The 18307-nt window shown below is 58.8% G+C and overlaps 1 protein-coding gene across 11 annotated transcripts in view; it reads left to right on the top strand.

Annotated features, from left to right (window-relative positions):
* PC (pyruvate carboxylase) overlaps positions 1 to 18307 on the top strand; it is a 109360-nt gene that overhangs the window by 77837 nt on the left and 13216 nt on the right. For 9 of the 11 annotated variants that reach the window (XM_067037642.1, XM_067037643.1, XM_067037645.1 and 6 more), the window contains 9 exons: positions 9065 to 9200; positions 9316 to 9500; positions 9759 to 9924; positions 10017 to 10162; positions 10284 to 10401; positions 10689 to 10840; positions 12681 to 12799; positions 15065 to 15227; positions 17365 to 17547. In XM_067037642.1, the coding sequence (XP_066893743.1) occupies positions 9065 to 9200; positions 9316 to 9500; positions 9759 to 9924; positions 10017 to 10162; positions 10284 to 10401; positions 10689 to 10840; positions 12681 to 12799; positions 15065 to 15227; positions 17365 to 17547 (1368 nt within the window). Of the gene's footprint in view, positions 1 to 5289; positions 5505 to 9064; positions 9201 to 9315; positions 9501 to 9758; positions 9925 to 10016; positions 10163 to 10283; positions 10402 to 10688; positions 10841 to 12680; positions 12800 to 15064; positions 15228 to 17364; positions 17548 to 18307 lie in introns of all 11 variants that reach the window. The other 2 variants (XM_067037644.1, XM_059069287.2) reach the window with 1 other exon arrangement.

Below are 18307 nucleotides of genomic sequence, written 5' to 3'. Positions count from 1 at the left end.
CTTTGCACCAGGGGGCAGTGTTTGCCCTGAAAGTCTCCCTGCCCTCAAATGAGGCTGGGACAGGGCAGCCGCTGCCGTGCCCTCCGGGCCCCCTCCTCACCCTGTACTTCCTGCCACTCCCTTGCAGGCCTTGATCAGTCCTCATGCGCCTCTCTCTCTGAGCCTCCTCCGTTTCCCAGTCCACAAATCCCCTCGGCCCATGCAGGGCCCGTTGTCCCAGGTGCCGCTGTTCCCCCCCCCCCCCAGCCTGCCGCCTAAATCGAGGGTTGCCAGGGGCGATGCGGAGCTCCGCCGCTCAGGGTGGGAGGCGGGCTGTGCTGCCCCAGGCCCCCGCACTGTTTCCGCTCCAAGTCTCTTCCTGCCTTTGATGTTGTCACGCCCCTTTCTTCTTCATCTGTCACCTTCGTTGTTTCTCGTGTCCTCCCTTCAGCTCCCCCTACTCAGAAATATCGGCCTTGGTCTGTCCTCTCTTGGGCACTTTGATATCAGCTGCTGCAGCCCTGAAAGTCAGGCGGAGTCTTTCCTTCTCATCTGGCCCGGGGCCGCCCCGGGCCACCATCTGACACGTTTAGGACAGCACCGAGCTGCCTGGAAGAAAGGCTTCCTGAGAGCAGCCCCATCCATCAGAGGCTCGCTTCTGCCACAGTGTGGAGTCCTCCACCAAGAACTCTTTCTTTCTGGTTCTGACCTGCTTTTGCTTGCAGCCAGCTGGTGAGGCCGGCTGGGGGCAGGGGATAAAGCCTGGCAGGGGTGCTAGTGCTGGGGGTGGGTAGTAGGAAGTAACTGTGTAGGAGCCTCACTAGTTAATTTGGAGATTCCTGGGGCCCTGTTTCTGACCCGCTCTCCCTTCTTCTCACCCCATCTGGCTGCTTCAACACACGTCTGAGATGGATGTGCTCAGGGACTTGGGGACTGGGGGCGGGCAGTTCAGTCTGTGGGCTTCCAAAACTTAACACATCAGCCAGCCACCCCCAAAGCAGGGCCACGGCTTTACTTTCCTCTGTGCCTCCTGCCCACGTTGCCCTCTGAGTCTGCAGGAGCTGCTGTGTGAAGAACAGGGATATTTAGGGTGGAAGCAATACAGATCCTCGAAGGAACATTCCAGGGCCCAATGCTTGGCTACAACAGCTATTCAAGTGGCCGCCTACCCTGATCCCAGCAAGGCTGCTCTGGCTGAGAGCACGTCCACCCTGAGCCCAGGGGCTTTATTGTCTGGACCAAAATTTGGATGGTGGTGGCTTGACAGTGGAATTTTGTGCCGCTCTTGGTTGCAAGAGGCAGCTAGTGACTTTTTTTTTTTTGCAGTACGTGGGCCTCTCACTGTTGTGGCCTCTCCCGTTGCGGAGCACAGGCTCCGGATGCACAGGCTCAGCAGCCATGGCTCACGGGCCCAGCTGTTCCGTGACATGTGAGATCTTCCCGGACCGGGACACGAACCCGTGTCCCCTGCATCGGCAGGCGCACTCTCAACCACTGTGCCACCAGGGAAGCCCTCTAGTGACATTTTGATGATTTATTGGATGAATTGAAACTGCCCTAGCTCATCCGGGACACATGATTGCTGGCACTGTTAGCCTGCTCCCTGGTGAGAAGTGCAGAGCCCCACTGGTGGCCCTGCCGAAGTTCAGGCAGTAACACATTTCTATCAGGAGTGGGGTTTTGGCTTTTTGTTTCCAAGTGCCTGTCACGCTGTGCTTCTGATGAAAGCTGTAACTTATTCCTTTAGTTAGGTGAGGACACCCTAATGGGTCAGCGCTCTTGCTCTGGAAAGAGACATACAAAGTGGGCTCGGAACTGCCCCTGCTGGCTGACCTTGAGTGTGACTTAATCTCACTATGCCTGGTTCCTTCTGTCACAGGGAGTGATAAGCAGCTGTGAGGCTGACTTGAATTAGTACGTGTGTGCAGAGCCCAGTGCCTGAGAACGAGTAGAGACTCTGCGAGGTGTGCTGGTCCCCGCTGTGTCCCCACCTGCTGGCACCAGCCTGGCACGGAGGTGGAGCTTGGCGAGTGTTGGATGTTGTAGAAGCCGCAGGGGCAGGGCAGGTCACGGGGCCTGGAAGACGGTGTTGCTTCCCCCCTGCCTTGTGCCTCAGGTTGTCGCCAGCACCCTCGTGACTGAATCGTCACCACTCCCTTCTGCTGAGCTTATCCATTCAGTGCTGGGGGGAGGATTGAAGCTGCAAGGGAAGTCGAGACTGGCTGCGGAGTCACGCTGAGAGGCAGCAGGGGAGAAACAGGTGTTCCCCACACTCCCCGCCTCCCTGTGCCTCATTATTGCTGGCGTTGTTTACACGTCCCAAGTGAGAGTCAAAGCCGTCTTCCTCCCCGTCTCTAATGCACAACCCGGGGCCAAGGAAAGGGATCTGTCAGCTGGCATTTGCAAAAATAGCAAACGGGCCTCTGTGGGCCCGTCGGCTCTCTGGAGCGGAAACCGGGTAAAGGATCTTTGGGCGGTGGCGGTTGCTTTTCCCTTGCTCATCACTCCCCCATCTCTGAGGTCAGAAAAGGAGATTTTTGCTCACGTGTGCCACTGGCACTGAGCACGGCAAAGTGGCGTCCCCAAGGCAGGTGACCGGAGGCTGGCTGTGTCCTGGCTCCTCCAAGGGGCCTCTTCCCCCGGGGGAACCCAGCCAGTGGGGGAGTCCCGTCCATCCGCAGAGCAGCCGCCCTCACTGAAGGCTTGTGGCTCCCCTGGGCAAGGTCAGCTGATGCAACAGAACACGAGGGCTTCCCAGGGCGTCGGGTTTGATTAACGAAGGCCTCGGCGTTTTTAAGGAAGATTTTCAGCCAAACTGCCAATGAGCTTGAGGACTTCTGGGTTCCCATCCCGCAACCGAAAGCTCAAAGGCAAGGCACAGTGTGGCACTCATGGTGGGAGCCTGGGCCTTGCCCACACCGCCCTCCTGTGACCGGTGCCGTCACCTGTGCTCTGCCCTGCACTGAGGGGACAAGGATGCTACCTGCAATGGTGCTTGCAGGAAGGCCAGTGCTCTGCGAAAGTGGCGCTGTGAGGAGGGGCTGGCACTCAGGTCACTGCAAGATGCCAGAGTTTGGTCTCAGGACGGGGGTCCCGTTGACTGCCAGAGGCAGCCGCTCTAGGAGGGCTGCAGAAAGGAGTTCAGTCTCCTGAGGCCTGGCCACGCTCACACTTCAGGCGCTGGGCTTCTGCTGCCGGGCCTTACCGGGTGCCTGGCCGCCTGCCTCCGCCACCCCGAGAGGGAATCCTTCCACTCAGCTCCTCCTTCGGCCCAACCCGGACCCTCAGACTCGACACAGCCAGAGTGAATGCATCACACGCTTGACCCACGAAGGGCCTGCTTCCTGGAAGGGAGACCTCTGTGAGGTGGCCCGCCTCTGTCCTGCAGGTTTTCTCCCAGCTGAAGTTGATTCTGGAAAGGCCTTAAGAGGCACCAGGCAGCCGAACCCCCTGGGTTTCAGGTCTGGGAGGGGAGTGGGACTTGACAAGGGAAAAGGCTGGATGCTGGGTTAACCAAGTTCTGAGGTGTCCTGGGAACACAGCAGGATTTTTATTCACCTTTGTGTCCTCAGGACCCAAGCGTGGCTTTGCGGGGTCGGGGTGGGGGTCGCTTGTGACTAAGCCAGGAACTGAGCTATAGGGCTGTGTCTAGGCTCTGAGCGGCAGTGTGACCCGTGCCCTCGGGCATCCACGAGGGCCCCGTCTGACCAGCCTCCCCAGACCCCACTCTGCCTGTTGGCTGACGTTTCTGTGCCTTTCACCTGCAGGGGCAGCAGGAAATCCTCTGTCCCGCTCCCGGCTGGTGTCCTGCCTCAGGACACCCCCTTTGGGCTTCCCTGGTGGCGCAGTGGTTAAGAATCTGCCTGCCAATGCAGGGGACACGGGTTCAAGCCCTGGTCCCGGAAGATCCCACATGCCACGGAGCAACGAAGCCCGTGCGCCACAACTGCTGACCCTGTGCTCTAGAGCCCGCGAGCCACAACTACTGAGCCTGTGTGCCACAACTACTGAAGCCCACACGCCTAGAGCCCGTGCTCTGCAACAAGAGAAACCACCACAATGAGGAGCCCACGCACCACAACAGAGTAGCTCCCACTCGCCGCAACTAGAGAAAGCCCGTGCGCAGCAAGGAAGACCCAATGCAGCCTAATTAATTAATTAATTATTTAAAAAAGAACACCTCCTTCATGCTCTTTCCCCGTCCCTGGGGATCGGGGAGCAGGCTTTGGGCTGTGAAGCTCCTGCTGCCTGCGTGACCCAGCCTCCCTGCCTCCCCTGCTCCGGGGCGCCCCTTCCCCCAGTTTCAGCCTTGGCAGCCGTCCCTGCCTCCAGCAGTCTGGGGCGGGAGAACTTTGTACCCTGGGCCAGTGACTCAGGCTGAGCGGATGGCGTGGCCTCCCTGGGCAGAACCAGCCCTGGGTGCCTGCCTGGCTGGTGCAGGGTGAGTACCCCGGGGCTCCCTTGTCGGGTGCGGGTCGTCCCACCCGAGAACGCAGTCAGCTCTCCGTGGGTGCACGTGCCGGCCCTTGTCCGGCGAGAGCCACTGGGCGGGTGGCCGCATTGCTGGTTTGGGCTAGAATGAGAGCCCTGCGGGTGTGGGCACCAGAGCCGGGGGTTCCTTCTCATGCCCTGCACTCATCAGGGAGGAAAGGCCAGTGGGAAGATGGTGATGGCAGCCACGTTCATCACCCAGGCATGGCGCTCAGGGCCCCTGCTCAGTGATCCACAGGACAACCTGCCGAGGTTGGGGTGGTGTTAGCCACTTCTACAGAGGAGGGAATGAGGCCTCAGGTGCCCAGAGCCAGGCCTGCTGACTCCAGGTTCACACTGGGCTGCCAGCCGGTGGGTGTGGCCGCCCTCTGCCCACTTTCCCCACTGCTCTGACTTCAGCGAAGGACTGTGACCTTTCCCCTTTTATACACATCTGCCTGCTCACTCCCGCACCCCAGGGTCTGCTCAGGTCTCAAGTCCAGGCCGATGTTTGCTTCCGTCTGCACAGGACGGGGCTCCGGGGCATTCAGACCCCGCCCCTCCAACCTCTGCCACCCAGTGCCCAGACCCTGGTTTTTGGTTTGTAAAGTGGGTCGCCAGGGAAGCCCTTGCTGTCTAGAGCATGTGTGAGGGTCAAATGCAGAAATATGTGTGGGTCTCTAAGGCTGGCTAATTCAGTCCCTTGTATGCTGACTGAGCTAGGGAGGCACTTGGCACCCAGCCTGGGGGCATAACCTTCAGGGATCTCTTTCTTTATCTGGAAAAGGGATTGGGGCATGTGTGGTTGGGGAGAGGACAGAAACGTCTGTTTATCCACAGGACAATGCGTAGTGCCTAAGGCATCCTCAGGAGTAAACCCACCCAAGTGGAAGAAAAGAGCGTGCCTCCCTGGAAATAGTTAAAACGTCCCTGGAGGATGGAGAATCTCCATGTCAGTGGTACCAGCTGTAAGGCTGCTCACCTGTAGATAAGTGAGGAAGATCCGGCCTGCAGCCCTGAGCAGAGCGGCATCTGGTGCCCAGGATGAGGGCGAGGTTTGCATCCCACACCTGCTCACGGGGGTGTGCGCATGCATCGACCGCCAGGGCCTGCCTGCTTCCGGCCGCTCCGCCGGGAAAGTGCTTCCCTCCTAGTGGGTGGGTGTCTGAATCCGGAAGCCGGAAGCCGGTGCAGAGGATTAGGTGCTGCCAGTAGACCTGTGAGGGGGAGATAACAGGATAGCGTCGGAAGTTCACTGGCTTTCAGAAAGGTGTGGGAGTCAAATGTTTCCACTCTGAGGCCCAGCTGGCACTTTGGCACCGACCGTAAGCAGGTCCCGGGGCCCCTCCATCGGCGTCAGCTGGAGCATGGCTTATTTCCTTCAGACCCACAGACAGGCTGCCAAAGCAGTACAGGGAATTCTCTCACACCCCTTACCCCAATTTCCCAAACGCTGTTGACCGCATTTGCTTCCTTATTCTCATGTTTTTCCCTGAACCATTTGAGTGTAAGTTGCAGATATGATGCCCTTAAACTCCTAAACACTTACTACGTGTTTTTTCCCTAAGAATGAGGATATTCTCTGAAGTAACCACAGTACGACAATTAACATTGACACAATACTCGTTTCTAACTTACAGACCTTATTTAAATTTTGTCAATTGTCCCCCTAATGTCCTTTATTGCAGCTGAAATCCAAGATCCAATCCAGCAGCACATGTGCATTTCATTGTTATGGCTCTTTAGTCTCCTTTAACCTGGAAGTTCTTTAGTCTTTGTCCCTCATGACCTTTGACACATGTGAAGAGTACAGGCCAGTGGTTTGGTGGAACATCCCTCAGTCTGGGTTTGCCTTGTGTTGCCTCCTGATTAGACTCAGGCTGGGCATCTGTGGCAGGAACACCCGCAGGTCCTTCTTGGCCACCCGTCAGGAGGCATGTGATGGCCATTTCCTGCTGGTGATGTTAACCTGCATGGCGCATACTGGGGTGTCTGCCAGGTTCATCCACTTTGTATTAATAAGTAAGGACTGTGTGCTCCTTTTTAGAAGATGAGCCAGAGCCCAGCGAGGCTGCTGCCCCACCCCTGACATTCGCACTGCTGGGTGGGACCCCAGGCACCCACCTCCCTCCCTCGCCTCTGCCCCTGTTGGCTCTCAACTCCCGAGAGCTTCTGCCCCAGCCCCATGGCGCTTCCTGGCTTTCCTCTCTCAGCCTCCTTCGCTGGCTCTTCCTCCTCATCCAGACTCAACGTTGGTGCACCCGCCACTCCTCTCTTGACTGTTCTGTGCCCAGCAGATCTACCCCAGGCCCAGGGCTTCCAACCCCACCCTTTTGCTGAAGCACCCAGGCGTCCTGCCTGGCTCTGACCTCTTTGGCAGCCCGTCCCCACCGTCTGGTCTCTCCTGAGGTGGGGGAGGCACTTCCACTTGCCCATCCTGGGCTTTTACCTCCCCCTCATCTTCCACAGTGGGTCTCAGTGAATCTAGCCTGTTGTACCCCAAATACCTCCCCACCCCCTCTGTCCCCCGCAGTCAGAGGTGCTGTCTCTGTCTCAGCCCCTGCACAGCCCCACACGTGCACCCTCTTTCTGTCCTCACTGCTCCCAACCCAGGCATCTTTTCCAAACACGCAGCAGGTCGTGCCCTCCACCACTGTGTTGGGTGAGAGGTGGACGCACCCAGAGGCCTCGGCAGCCTGGCCCGTCCCACGTTCAGCCATGGGGTCCCTGCCCCCAGCTGTCAGACCGGATCTTTCTTGGACACGCCCAGCTCCTTCTTCCCTCGGGTCCTTGGCCGTGGCTGTTACTGTGCTTGGGGTGCGTTCCCTGCAGATCAGATCTGTGTGTGGCTGCGGCTTCCTCCATTTAGGTCCCCAGGTCTGTGCCCTCCTCGGAGAGGCCCACTTAATATCCAGCGCCCCCCTCGGTAATTCACAAAATGTTACCTGTTTTCTTGCCCTGGGGGCACTAGTCATGATCTGAAAGGACCTTATTTCTGTTTGTTTTTTTCCTTTTCTCTTCTCCTTTCCTGGGTCTACCTCCTGTGAGAGCTGCTTCCTGCCTTGTTCTCGCCGCCCTCTCCTGGTGCTGTGCCTGGCGGGGTTGATGCTCGGTGGGCCGCCCTCTCTCCCGGTCTGAGGGCTTCCCTCTTCTCTCGTCTCTTTGCTTCCTGTTTCTTTTCTTCTCTTGTCTTTCTATTTGGTCTTTATTTCCCCTTATCCGTCTTGTTGGCCATAATACAATGCTGAGGTTTTTATATATAAAAATATATATATTTTTATGCTCCTTAACTTAAAACAAACTGGTTGAGTCAAGCATTGAAACTTTACTGAGACATAGTCCACATGGTTAGCTGGGTAACGGCACCGGGCCAGGGGTAAAGGACCGAATGCCAGTTTGGGCTCTGCTGTAACAGCTGTGTCACTTTTTTTTTTTTTTTTTTTTTTTTTTTTTGCGGTACGCGAGCCTCTCACTGTTGTGGTCTCTCCCGTTGCGGAGCACAGGCTCTGGACGTGCAGGCTCAGCGGCCATGGCTCACGGGCCCAGCTGCTCCGCGGTGTGTGGGATCTTCCCAGACCGGGGCACGAACCCGTGTCCCCTGCATCGGCAGGCGGACTCTCGACCACCGCACCACCAGGGAAGCCCTGAACACACTTTTTAAACCTCACCTGGGCCTTGGTTTTCTTCATTTGTAAAATGAGGCGGGTGGTTGACCTCTGAAGATGTTCTACATTCTGGGATGTAAATTGCCCTCAATTTATTTTTATTGTGATAAAATATATATTGATATAACAGAATTGGCCATCTTAACTATTTTTAAGTGTATAGTTAGTTCACTGGCATTACGTACATTCACATCGTTATGCAGCCATCACTACTGGCCATTTCCAGCACTTTTTCATCTTGCAAAACTGAGACTCTGTCCCCCTTAAACACTCCCCATCCCCTCCCCCATCCCCGGCCCCCACCCTCCCACTGTCTGTCTCTGTGAATTTGCCTCCTCTAGGGACCTCATCTAAGCAGAATCATTTGTCTTTTTGTGACTGGCCCGTTTCACTGGCCCTCAGCTGGGTTTCATGACTAATCAGTAGCCCTTGTAGCAAGGAAGTTTTCTGCAATTTGAAGAAATCTGCATTCTAACCAAGCAGAGGCTGTGCTTCCCAAGAGCACACACCAATGCGGATTCGCTCCTGGGGAGATCCACTGTCACCCTCCCTGCCCAAACCTGAGGGAGGGAGGGACGCAGGGGTCAGTGTGGGGCACAAAGGTTCTAAAGTCTGGGGTTGCCTGGACGGCTGTGCCCAGCAGAGGGGACACTGACGTTACACACTGTGGTCATGCAGGGCCGCTGGCTGGTCTCTAAAATTGCTTTAAAAGCTTCAAGTGCGGTGCTTTAGCAATTATGGTGAGTATTAGAGTATTAGGGTAAGCTTGGGGTGCCCTTTGGGTATGGATTTGCTCCCTTCCCTACAGTCAGCCCCGCAGGGAGGAATTGAGGCAGCAGTGGTGCTGGCTTTCATGCGGGGCTTCCGGGAGGCTGGCGCGGGACCCCTGCTCTTCCTGGGGACCCTCCGAGCTGAGGCTTCTCTGACCTGGCCGTGACTTCCCTCCCTAGATGCTGAAGTTTCAAATTATCCGTGGGGGCCTGAGGCTCCTAGGTATCCGCCGAACCTCCACTGCCCCTGCTGCCTCGCCCAGTGTCCGGCGCCTGGAGTACAAGCCCATCAAGAAGGTCATGGTGGCCAACAGAGGTGAGCACAGCGGGAGCCAGCGTCCAGCCCCTACCCCAGCTCCCTGCCCCTCTTTCTGCGTCTCTTAGGACCCGGGCATCTAGAGTCCCATCCTGTTGCCCACCCCCGGCCCCAGGCGAGATTGCCATCCGCGTGTTCCGGGCCTGCACGGAGCTGGGCATCCGCACCGTGGCTGTCTACTCGGAGCAGGACACTGGCCAGATGCACCGACAGAAAGCTGACGAAGCCTACCTCATCGGCCGCGGCCTCGCCCCAGTGCAGGCCTATCTGCACATCCCAGACATCATCAAGGTGGCCAAGGTGAGCGGGGCCGGGCTGGGATGGGGGCCTCTTGAGGGCCAGGCCTGGGTCCTGTGCCTGCCCTCCCAAAACTTGACGCTGCTGGCAGTGAGTCCCTGTGAAGGGATGAATGGGTGAGTGAGTGAGTGAATGAATGAGTGAGTGAATGAATGGAGCAAGTGAGGGGGGGCAGGCGCGAGGGCTGCAGGGTTTGGGCGGGCCTGTGTGAAGGGCTTTGAGGGGAGCTCCACTCTTCTGACACCACCCCCCCCCCGCCAGGAAAACAACGTGGACGCCGTGCACCCTGGCTATGGGTTCCTGTCAGAGCGAGCAGACTTTGCCCAGGCCTGCCAGGATGCCGGGGTTCGGTTCATTGGGCCGAGCCCTGAGGTGGTCCGCAAGATGGGAGATAAGGTGGAGGCCCGGGCCATTGCCATCGCTGCAGGTGAGGATGGGGGCCATGCAGCTCCTGAGGGGGGCTCTCCGGGGCGGGGGGCTGCTGGCGGGCTTCGGCCTGACCCGCCTGTCTCCCACCAGGTGTCCCCGTGGTCCCCGGCACAGATGCCCCCATCACTTCCCTGCACGAGGCTCACGATTTCTCCAACACCTACGGCTTCCCCATTATCTTCAAGGCTGCCTATGGGGGCGGGGGGCGCGGCATGAGGGTCGTGCAGAGCTACGAGGTGAGCAGACACCAGGGCTGGGAGACCACCTGCAGAGGGACTGGGGTGCTGGGGGTGGGCGGGGCTGTGCACAGCAGAGCTTGGGACTCCCTGTCTCCTTGGCCCTCGCCTGCCCTCCCAGGAGCTGGAGGAGAGCTACACCCGGGCCTACTCAGAGGCTCTGGCCGCCTTCGGGAACGGGGCGCTCTTCGTGGAGAAGTTCATTGAGAAGCCGCGCCACATCGAGGTGCAGATCCTGGGTGAGTGGGGCGCGTTCCTGGGGCCACAGCGCAAGGCAGCTGCCAAGGCCCCGCTCCTTCTGGCTTGGGGAAAGCTACAGGGGCTCTCCCTCAGGAAGACCCTCCCTAGGAAGGTGGGCTGTGTGGCCGTGCTGGTCGGGCCCGAGGCCTCCGCTGCGCCCGTTTCTGTCCTGGTTGACCACCCCTGGGAGCCGTGCTGGGCAGCCACAGGGCTGCGCGGGGATCATTAGGGGCTCGGGGGTGTCTGGATCCCGGGAGGAGCTGAGCGCAGTCTACCTCCACCCCAGGGGACCAGTACGGGAACATCCTGCACCTGTACGAGCGAGACTGCTCCATCCAGCGGCGGCACCAGAAGGTGGTCGAGATCGCCCCTGCTGCCCACCTGGACCCCCAGCTTCGGAGCCGGCTCACCAGTGACTCTGTCAAACTTGCAAAGCAGGTGAAGGGCAGGGGCTCTCGGGGACAGAGTTTGAAAGCCAAGGGCACGGGCTCCTCCCCATGTGGAGACAAGGAGCCCATTCTTGCAGGCTTGCTTTGAGCTCCTGCTGGCATAAGCCTCATGGCCAGCGGTCGCTGGGCCCCACATGTGGCCAGCTGCTGCAGAGCAGGGAGGCCCAGGGTGACCAGCTCCGGGATGGGGGCAGGAGGACTGAGGGCTGATGCGGGGCCCTCGGGATCCTTGCTACGCAGCCGCAGAGGCACTGGGCCCAGAGGCCAAGCCTGGAGACCAGAAAGGCCGAGAGGAGGAGGGAAAGAGCCCACCGGCCCCTCCTTAGCGCCCTCTGCACAGAGTGAGTTTCTGCGCAGCACCAGCGAACCCCTGGGACAAAGGGAACGCAAGTCAGTGGGATCTATTAAGATTAAGGAACAGTGTTCAGGCACCTCTTCCTCACAGATTCTTTTTCTTTTTGGCTGCGCTGGGTCTTCGTTGCTGCGCGCAGGCTCTCTGTAGTTGCGGCGAGTGGGGACTACTCTTTGTTGCGGTGCCTGGGGTTCTCACTGTGGTGGCTTCTCTTGTTGCAGAGCACGGGCTCTAGGCGCGCGGGCTTCAGCAGTTGTGGCTCGCGGGCTCTAGAGCGCAGGCTCAGTAGTTGTGGCGCACGGGCTTAGTTGCTCCGCGGCATGTGGGATCTTCCCGGACCAGGGCTCGAACCCGTGTCCCCTGGATTGGCAGGCGGATTCTTAACCATTGGGCCACCAGGGAAGCCCCTCGCTTACTCTTAACCGTCCCCTACATCACATCTATTGCAACCAATTTGTTCCCCAGGTCCTCCTCTGCCTGTCTCTGCAGGGATGTGGAGTGACTGCCCTCAGGCTGGCCTGGGAAAGTGCCTGCCATGCATGGCCAGGCTGCAGCAGGGACCCTGCTCTCTGTTCTTCTGGGGCCCTCCTGACCCCACCCTCACTCAGAGGCCAGGCATCCTACCCCCGCCTCTGCCTCCCCATCCCAGAGGCCCGAGTGGACATCTCTTCAGATCTGCTCTTCCCGGCTGCCAGGCGGACCCCTGGGCCTGCTTTTCTTCCAGAGCTGAGCTCCCTCAGGCTCTCAGGCAGCCCGTGCCCATGGACCATGGACGCTTCTGTAACCTTCCCCAAATGTAAAGCCAGCCACGGCTAACATGCGGCGTTGATTAGGGTCTGATTATAGTTGAGATTTTGGTTCCTTCATAAGAGGACTGTTCTTGCCTTGAGTTTGGTCTTATTTATTGGCTTACGCTGTGTCTCCCTGCAGAACAGGCTTGAGGGAGCTCAGTGAAGCCTACTTTGTGGTTTTGGTCGGACCAGAATCGAAGCTAGAGTTAGGCTTGTATTTTGAGTTAGAGCCTCACCTATTGGTTCCTCTCAAATGGCATCTCTTTGGGTAGTGGCCAGAAGTGATGATGGAATAAAGTAGGGGGGAACTTTCCGAAGACCCTCTAAGAATAAGAAGCGTCCAGGAGAGGCCAGGGTATGCGCAGGTGGGCCTGTGCCCAAAAGCTGAGGAGCTGCTGGGTAGGGGGTGCCGTCTGGGCCAGACAGGAGCTTCTGCTCGTGTTTCACCTGGACAAGCTGTGTGCAGCCCCGGAGGTTCCTGCGGAGGCCTGGGGTAGATGTCCAGGCCGGGGCCCATTGTGGGTTTTGGGCTCTCGCCTCCCGGGGGCAGGGCTGGTGGGCTGCCTGCCATCGGTTGGGGCAGGGTTTGCCGCAGTCTGTTCTATTATGGAACCAGCCCAGTGGGTGAGCCTGCATCCCCGTCAGGCTCCCACCACTGTGCCCCTGCTGATGCGGCCACCCCACAGGTGGGCTACGAGAACACGGGCACCGTGGAATTCCTGGTGGACAAGTACGGCAAGCACTACTTCATTGAGGTCAACTCGCGCCTGCAGGTGGAGCACACCGTCACCGAGGAGATCACCGAGTGAGCACAGGGGTCAACCCAGTGACGCGGTGGCAGCCTCCGTGACCAGCGCGTGGCTGCGCACGGCGGGGAGCAGTACTGGGAAGGGGCGTCTCCCCCATCTTGTGTGAAATCCACATCAGGTGCTTCCTAGGGAGTGGGCAGCAGGAGCTCGGCTCACTGTCCACTGGTAGAGAATATTTAGGGATCCAGGTACTTACTTTTTATGAAAACTATTATTATAAAAGCATTACATGGTTATTGTAAGAATTAGTACAAAGGAGCTAATAAAAATGACTCAGGACCCCACCCCTCAGAAACAGGATGCTGAGGAGGTTCCCGGCAGGCTGTGCTGTGTGCTGCACATCACGACCTCACTGGAAGAAGGTGCCAATCAACCCCATTTTTCAGATGATGAAACTGAGGCTCAGAGAGGTTAAGAGCGTTGCTCAAGGTCACACAGCTGGTCGTCTCCAGCCCCGTGCTGTGTCTCCTACGCCCACACTAAATCTTTTCGTTTCTTTCCATCTTTATTTACTATATAAGTAGTTTGACACAACTGAGATGTTTTGTATAGAACTTTTATTCTACATTTAAAATTTAATATTTGTCTAAGGCATTCCCATTCTTTCCAAATACTTTACGTGGTTGCACACTATTCCATCTTCTGGGTATTTTATAACTTATCTACATATTCCTCTATTTTTGGACAATTGGCTTGTTTGGCTTTTGTAGTTATTAAGGGTGTGTCAATTAACATCTTTGGGCCTAAATCTTTTCCCACCTCTCTGAAGAGTTCTGAGGACAGACACCTTTAGTAGGATTACCTGAGCAATGGATAAGCAACATCTCACCTAAAGAGCCTTCGAGACCCCTTGTTGCAATTTGTTCTCCCACAAGCATTGCGTATAGACATTCAAAAAACCCCTGCCCATTTTATAAACAATTAATATGGCCTTTCATTATTTCAAAATGCATACATTGAGCCTTTTAAGTGTTACACCCTAGCTCTGGGCCAGTGCATCTCACCATGGAACTTTTCGGACAGTTCCTTCCCCGACCCCTGACCCCACCTGAGACTGAGGTGGGGTGCTGCTGGGGTGCCTGCGTTTGCCCGGCAGGTGCACGGAAGGCCCCAGAGTCCTTGCTCTCTCGAGGTAAAGGCTGAGTCGCGGCACATGCTCCGGCCTCACCCTCTGGCCCCATGAGACTTTCCCCATTGCGCTGCCGTAAAATTGCCGCCAGTCCTGAGCCTGTTCTGAGCCTGTTCTGCTGAGGATGAGAGTCTTTGCTTGCTCGAGAGCAGAGGCTTTATGTCAGACAGACACAGCCTGGGGTGCAGGTTCCTCCCAAGTCACTAGCTGAGTAGGGCTTGGGTGGGCTGCAGCCTTTCTGACCCTCGGGCTCCTCTGATGGCAATGACAGCGACTCCCAGGGCGTCACTGTGGAGGTGAAGCTCGGAAAGGGCACAGCCACAGCCCGCGGCGTGTGGGTGCGGTGGCACGCGGCAGTCGTCCTCGCTGCCGTGGAGTGGTTTAGCGGGAAATACGAAACACTGAGGAGGATCCACCAGGGTAGTCGTTCCCAGGCTGTCCTTATCATAAGCCTCGGTGACAATAAATTGAAAACTTTGAGTTTTTTTTTAACAGCTGTTCCACTTAGATTTGTTGCTGTCCTTAGGAGCGTGGCAGTCAGCGAGGGTGTGCTTAGAAAGCCAGGCACGTTTGGAGAGCTTTGTACTCTTGAGATCTTCTCTGAAGGGTCTTTCTTGGGGACAAGCCCAGCTGCAATGTAGGTCCTGGGAGGGTGGCATCCTGACCACGATGGCGCCCACCGGTGTGGACCCTCCAGTAGCTGCGGCCCCATCTCAGCAAGCCTGGCCTTCACTATAATCCTGTCGTCTTGCAAACTGGCCCCCAGCCCCGCCCAGCACACACCCTGTAGCATGTACCACTCTTAAGAATGAGGGTCTGAGCCTTCAGATACAGGCTTGACCAAGGGAGGGTTTGGGGGAGGCAGGAGGACAGAGAGACCCCAGGGAAGGAGTAGGGCAGAGCGTGGGGAGGCATAGTTTGGGAGGAGGTGCAAGATCAGGTAGCTGCTAATATTTCAGCCACCCCTCCGGCTGCTGCGTTCTCCTCATTCAGACCCTGCGGGTTCCCAGCCTAGTCTGGTGGGGAGGAGGCTGCCGAAGGGTCAGCTGGCAGGGGCGGCAGGGCCGGGGCTGCCCTCGCCCATCCCCTGCCTCACACTCTCCCCCTCCTCTGCCTCTCCCCCATCCTGCAGTGTGGACCTGGTCCACGCCCAGATCCACGTGGCCGAGGGCCGGAGCCTGCCTGACCTGGGCCTGCGGCAAGAGAACATCCGCATCAACGGCTGTGCCATCCAGTGCCGGGTCACCACTGAGGACCCCTCGCGCAGCTTCCAGCCGGACACCGGCCGCATTGAGGTAGGGCCGCCTCCCCACTGAGCCAGCCTCCAGTCTCGGCCTGCTCGCAGGCACTTCTCCGGGGGCACGAGGGAGCCTGTGGGCCCAGCAGTGAAGGAGGCCCCTGGCTTGAGCTGACTCGAATCTGGCTGAGAGTACGTGGGAGCCAGGCACTGTCCAGGACTAAAGGGGAGAGCATTCCCGGGGAGAGACTGCCATGTGCGCAGGCCGGAAAGGCCAGCGGGGGGTGGGGGGGGAATCACGTGGAACAGGGAGCAGACCAGCTGGGTACCAAGTGCAGGGTCCCTGGGAACGAAGCCCAGGCCCTTGACTCGTGTCACAAGAACCCAAAGCTTCACCACCCACCGAGCAGTGCTGCTGGCTTCTGTCCTGCCTTCAGTCTGAGGGAGACCCTGGGTGCAGCAAGGGATTGGGGCCCGTTATGTCTCAGTGGAGGGGACAGCCTGGGCCAAGGGACCCATCAGGGATGAATGAGGGAGTCGGGGAGATGGAGGGGCCCAGGGAGGAGACCGAGAGGCAGTCTCAGCCTGTCAGGGGCTGAGAGAGGGCCTGGGCAGGCTCCCCTGGGCACTCATCTCTCCCCTCCCCTCCCCTCCCCTCCCACCCTAGCCTCTGGGCCCGCTGCAGGCAGGCACCCTCTGACCTGCTGGGACTCCTGTTCCCTGGTCCTGTCTCATGCCACCAGTTAAGGATACCTCCAGTCCTGCACGTCAGCAGTGCTGTCACAGGCTCTGCTGATTTACTGCTCCCCATCTGGCCCGATCCTCTGAGGAAGCAGGATGCATGCGGGAGTCCAGGGAGGAGGGCGAGGGTGATTTTGAGACAGACCCTGAGTTCCTGAGACAAGTGACGTGGGGTGGCCGGGGAGGGAAGGGGAGCTATCTAGATTCTGAAAGCCGCATAGAGCTGCTCGGCTTGAGGCAGAGATGCCGCCGGAGTTCCGTTTCTGGAAGGATCCGAGTCCATAGGTGGGGGCCAGCCCCAAGGCCAGAGTGTTGTGCGCTGGGCGGCCACCGACTTCTCTGCCCTCGGCCAGGAAGGGGCCGCTCCGAGACGCAGTGCTGCCTTCCTGCACCTCCACCTCCGGGGCCTGGCTCCTCCAAGCCTGGTTTACCACAGAATATTTTTAGCTGACAGTTCCTGCTCACAGCTGCGTGTTCATCCTTAAATATTTTATTGAGTTCCTCTTTATCGAACATGGGCCTGTGTCCCTTAGACGCGGAAATACGGTGCAGCGTGTGTCCCAAGCCCCCCGGGCTGTCCCTCCCGCTCCCTGTCTCCCTGACCTGTGCTGCACGTGGGTCCCAGCCCCGGGTGTAGGCTCTCCCTCTCCCTCCACAGATGTTCATGCCCCAAGCCCCTGTCCCCGTGCTGTGGCCTCCCTCCCGCCATGGGACCGTTTGGAGCCGCCGTGCATCCCCACGAGCCGCCTCTCTGACCCTCACTCTCTGCTTCCCTTCCTGGGCCTGTGGGCTCCTGTGTCTCTCCCTGCATCTGGCCTGGCTCCCTGTTCCTAGTATTAATCATCCGCTTGCTGGCTCCTCCCATTTGGAAGGAAGGGAAGGTGGGGGGACACCGAGGCCTTCCCTGTCACTGCGTACGTTAAATGCCCCCTGGCCTGCCTCTGCTTGCCGTGCTCTTGTCCTGCAGCATCCTTGTCACCCGTCTGTGTGTTTCCTCATTTGTTTGTCTGCCCCCTTTGCCCAGCAGGCTGGGAGCCCCCCACGAGCAGGGGACTCTGATTTAGCTGCTCTGTCCCCACCATCTGGCACGAGGTGGGCACACGTGCTGTGGAATGAATGCGTGAACAAATGAATGAACCTGAAAAGCAAGAGGGTTGGTGAGGCGGGCAGGGGGGGCAGGTCGGTGGCATCTGACCTGCTGGCCTTGGTCCCACCGTGCCCTGCAGAGTGCTAGCCGCCAAGCCCTGGGGCTGGCAGGGCACGCCCTCCCCATCCCTCGTCCTGCCCCCTTTCTCCCCTTGGGGAAGAGGGAGCGGTGTCTGTGGCCCTTCCTCCACACGGTGGGGTGCCCCTGGGCTTGCTGGCAGAAAGTAAGAACTTCACAAGCCAGAGTTGGGGTTCACCTGTGCACGGCCCTCAGCTCCCTGCCGGCCCACGCTGGCCTCTCCCCGCAGGTGTTCCGGAGCGGGGAGGGCATGGGCATCCGCCTGGACAACGCCTCTGCCTTCCAAGGCGCCGTCATCTCCCCCCACTACGACTCCCTGCTGGTCAAAGTCATCGCCCACGGCAAGGACCACCCCACGGCCGCCACGAAGATGAGCAGGGCCCTTGCCGAGTTCAGAGTCCGAGGTGTGAAGGTGAGAGTCTGCAGGCCCGAGATGCCCACTGGCCTCTCGGTCAGGCCCTGTCACTTGTGTATAGCTGGAGATGGAATCACAGCCACATACTGTCTTGTCCCTGAGGCCAGCACTGCTCGAGTAGCTGTGGGCACTCCGTGGGCAGACGCTGCCGTCAGACACTCTGCAAGGCAGGAGGGGCAGGTCGGGGCTCTGCCCCTCGGGGATCACACTGCCTAGCCCCCTGTAGAGGGTGGCGGCCCGGCAGACCCACTCCTCCTCCTCCTCCTCCTCATCTGAGAGTCCCAGGGGATGCTCTCCCCGTGCTGAGGACACCGTCCCCTGCCCACTGCACACGGGGAGCTGGGTGGCTGATGGCCCCTCTGCATTGCCCTCTCATTCTCGGCTGCTCCAGCCCTGCTGCGTCCAGGCTCGGAGCTGGGTCTGGGGTGCATGGGCAGCGCTGTCCTCTCAGCCCCACGTCATTCCCCTCACCTGTTGACATGCTCCACGGTGTCTGGCAGGTGCTCCGAGGGTGCACAAGCGTTTTGAAAAAGCACATGGGAGGGAGGTGGGGCTCGGCCCACCTCCTGGGGTCTGTGCCACAGGACCTCTGCACTTCTGTGAGGCACCTCAGGGCTCCCGGTCGGGGGGCCATTTCCTGCACACGTGGCAGAGACACGTGGTGACGTTATGTGCGCCACCCGCTTCTCACTGCGGGGGCTTGGTCTCCCACAACGGTGTCCCAGGGCTGCTTCCGGTGGAGGGTGGCCGGTGTGCA

The sequence above is a fragment of the Kogia breviceps genome, chromosome 7 (assembly GCF_026419965.1).
Source record: "Kogia breviceps isolate mKogBre1 chromosome 7, mKogBre1 haplotype 1, whole genome shotgun sequence".
Classification (NCBI taxonomy): domain Eukaryota; kingdom Metazoa; phylum Chordata; class Mammalia; order Artiodactyla; family Physeteridae; genus Kogia; species Kogia breviceps.
This window is presented reverse-complemented; position numbering and strand designations above follow the sequence as displayed.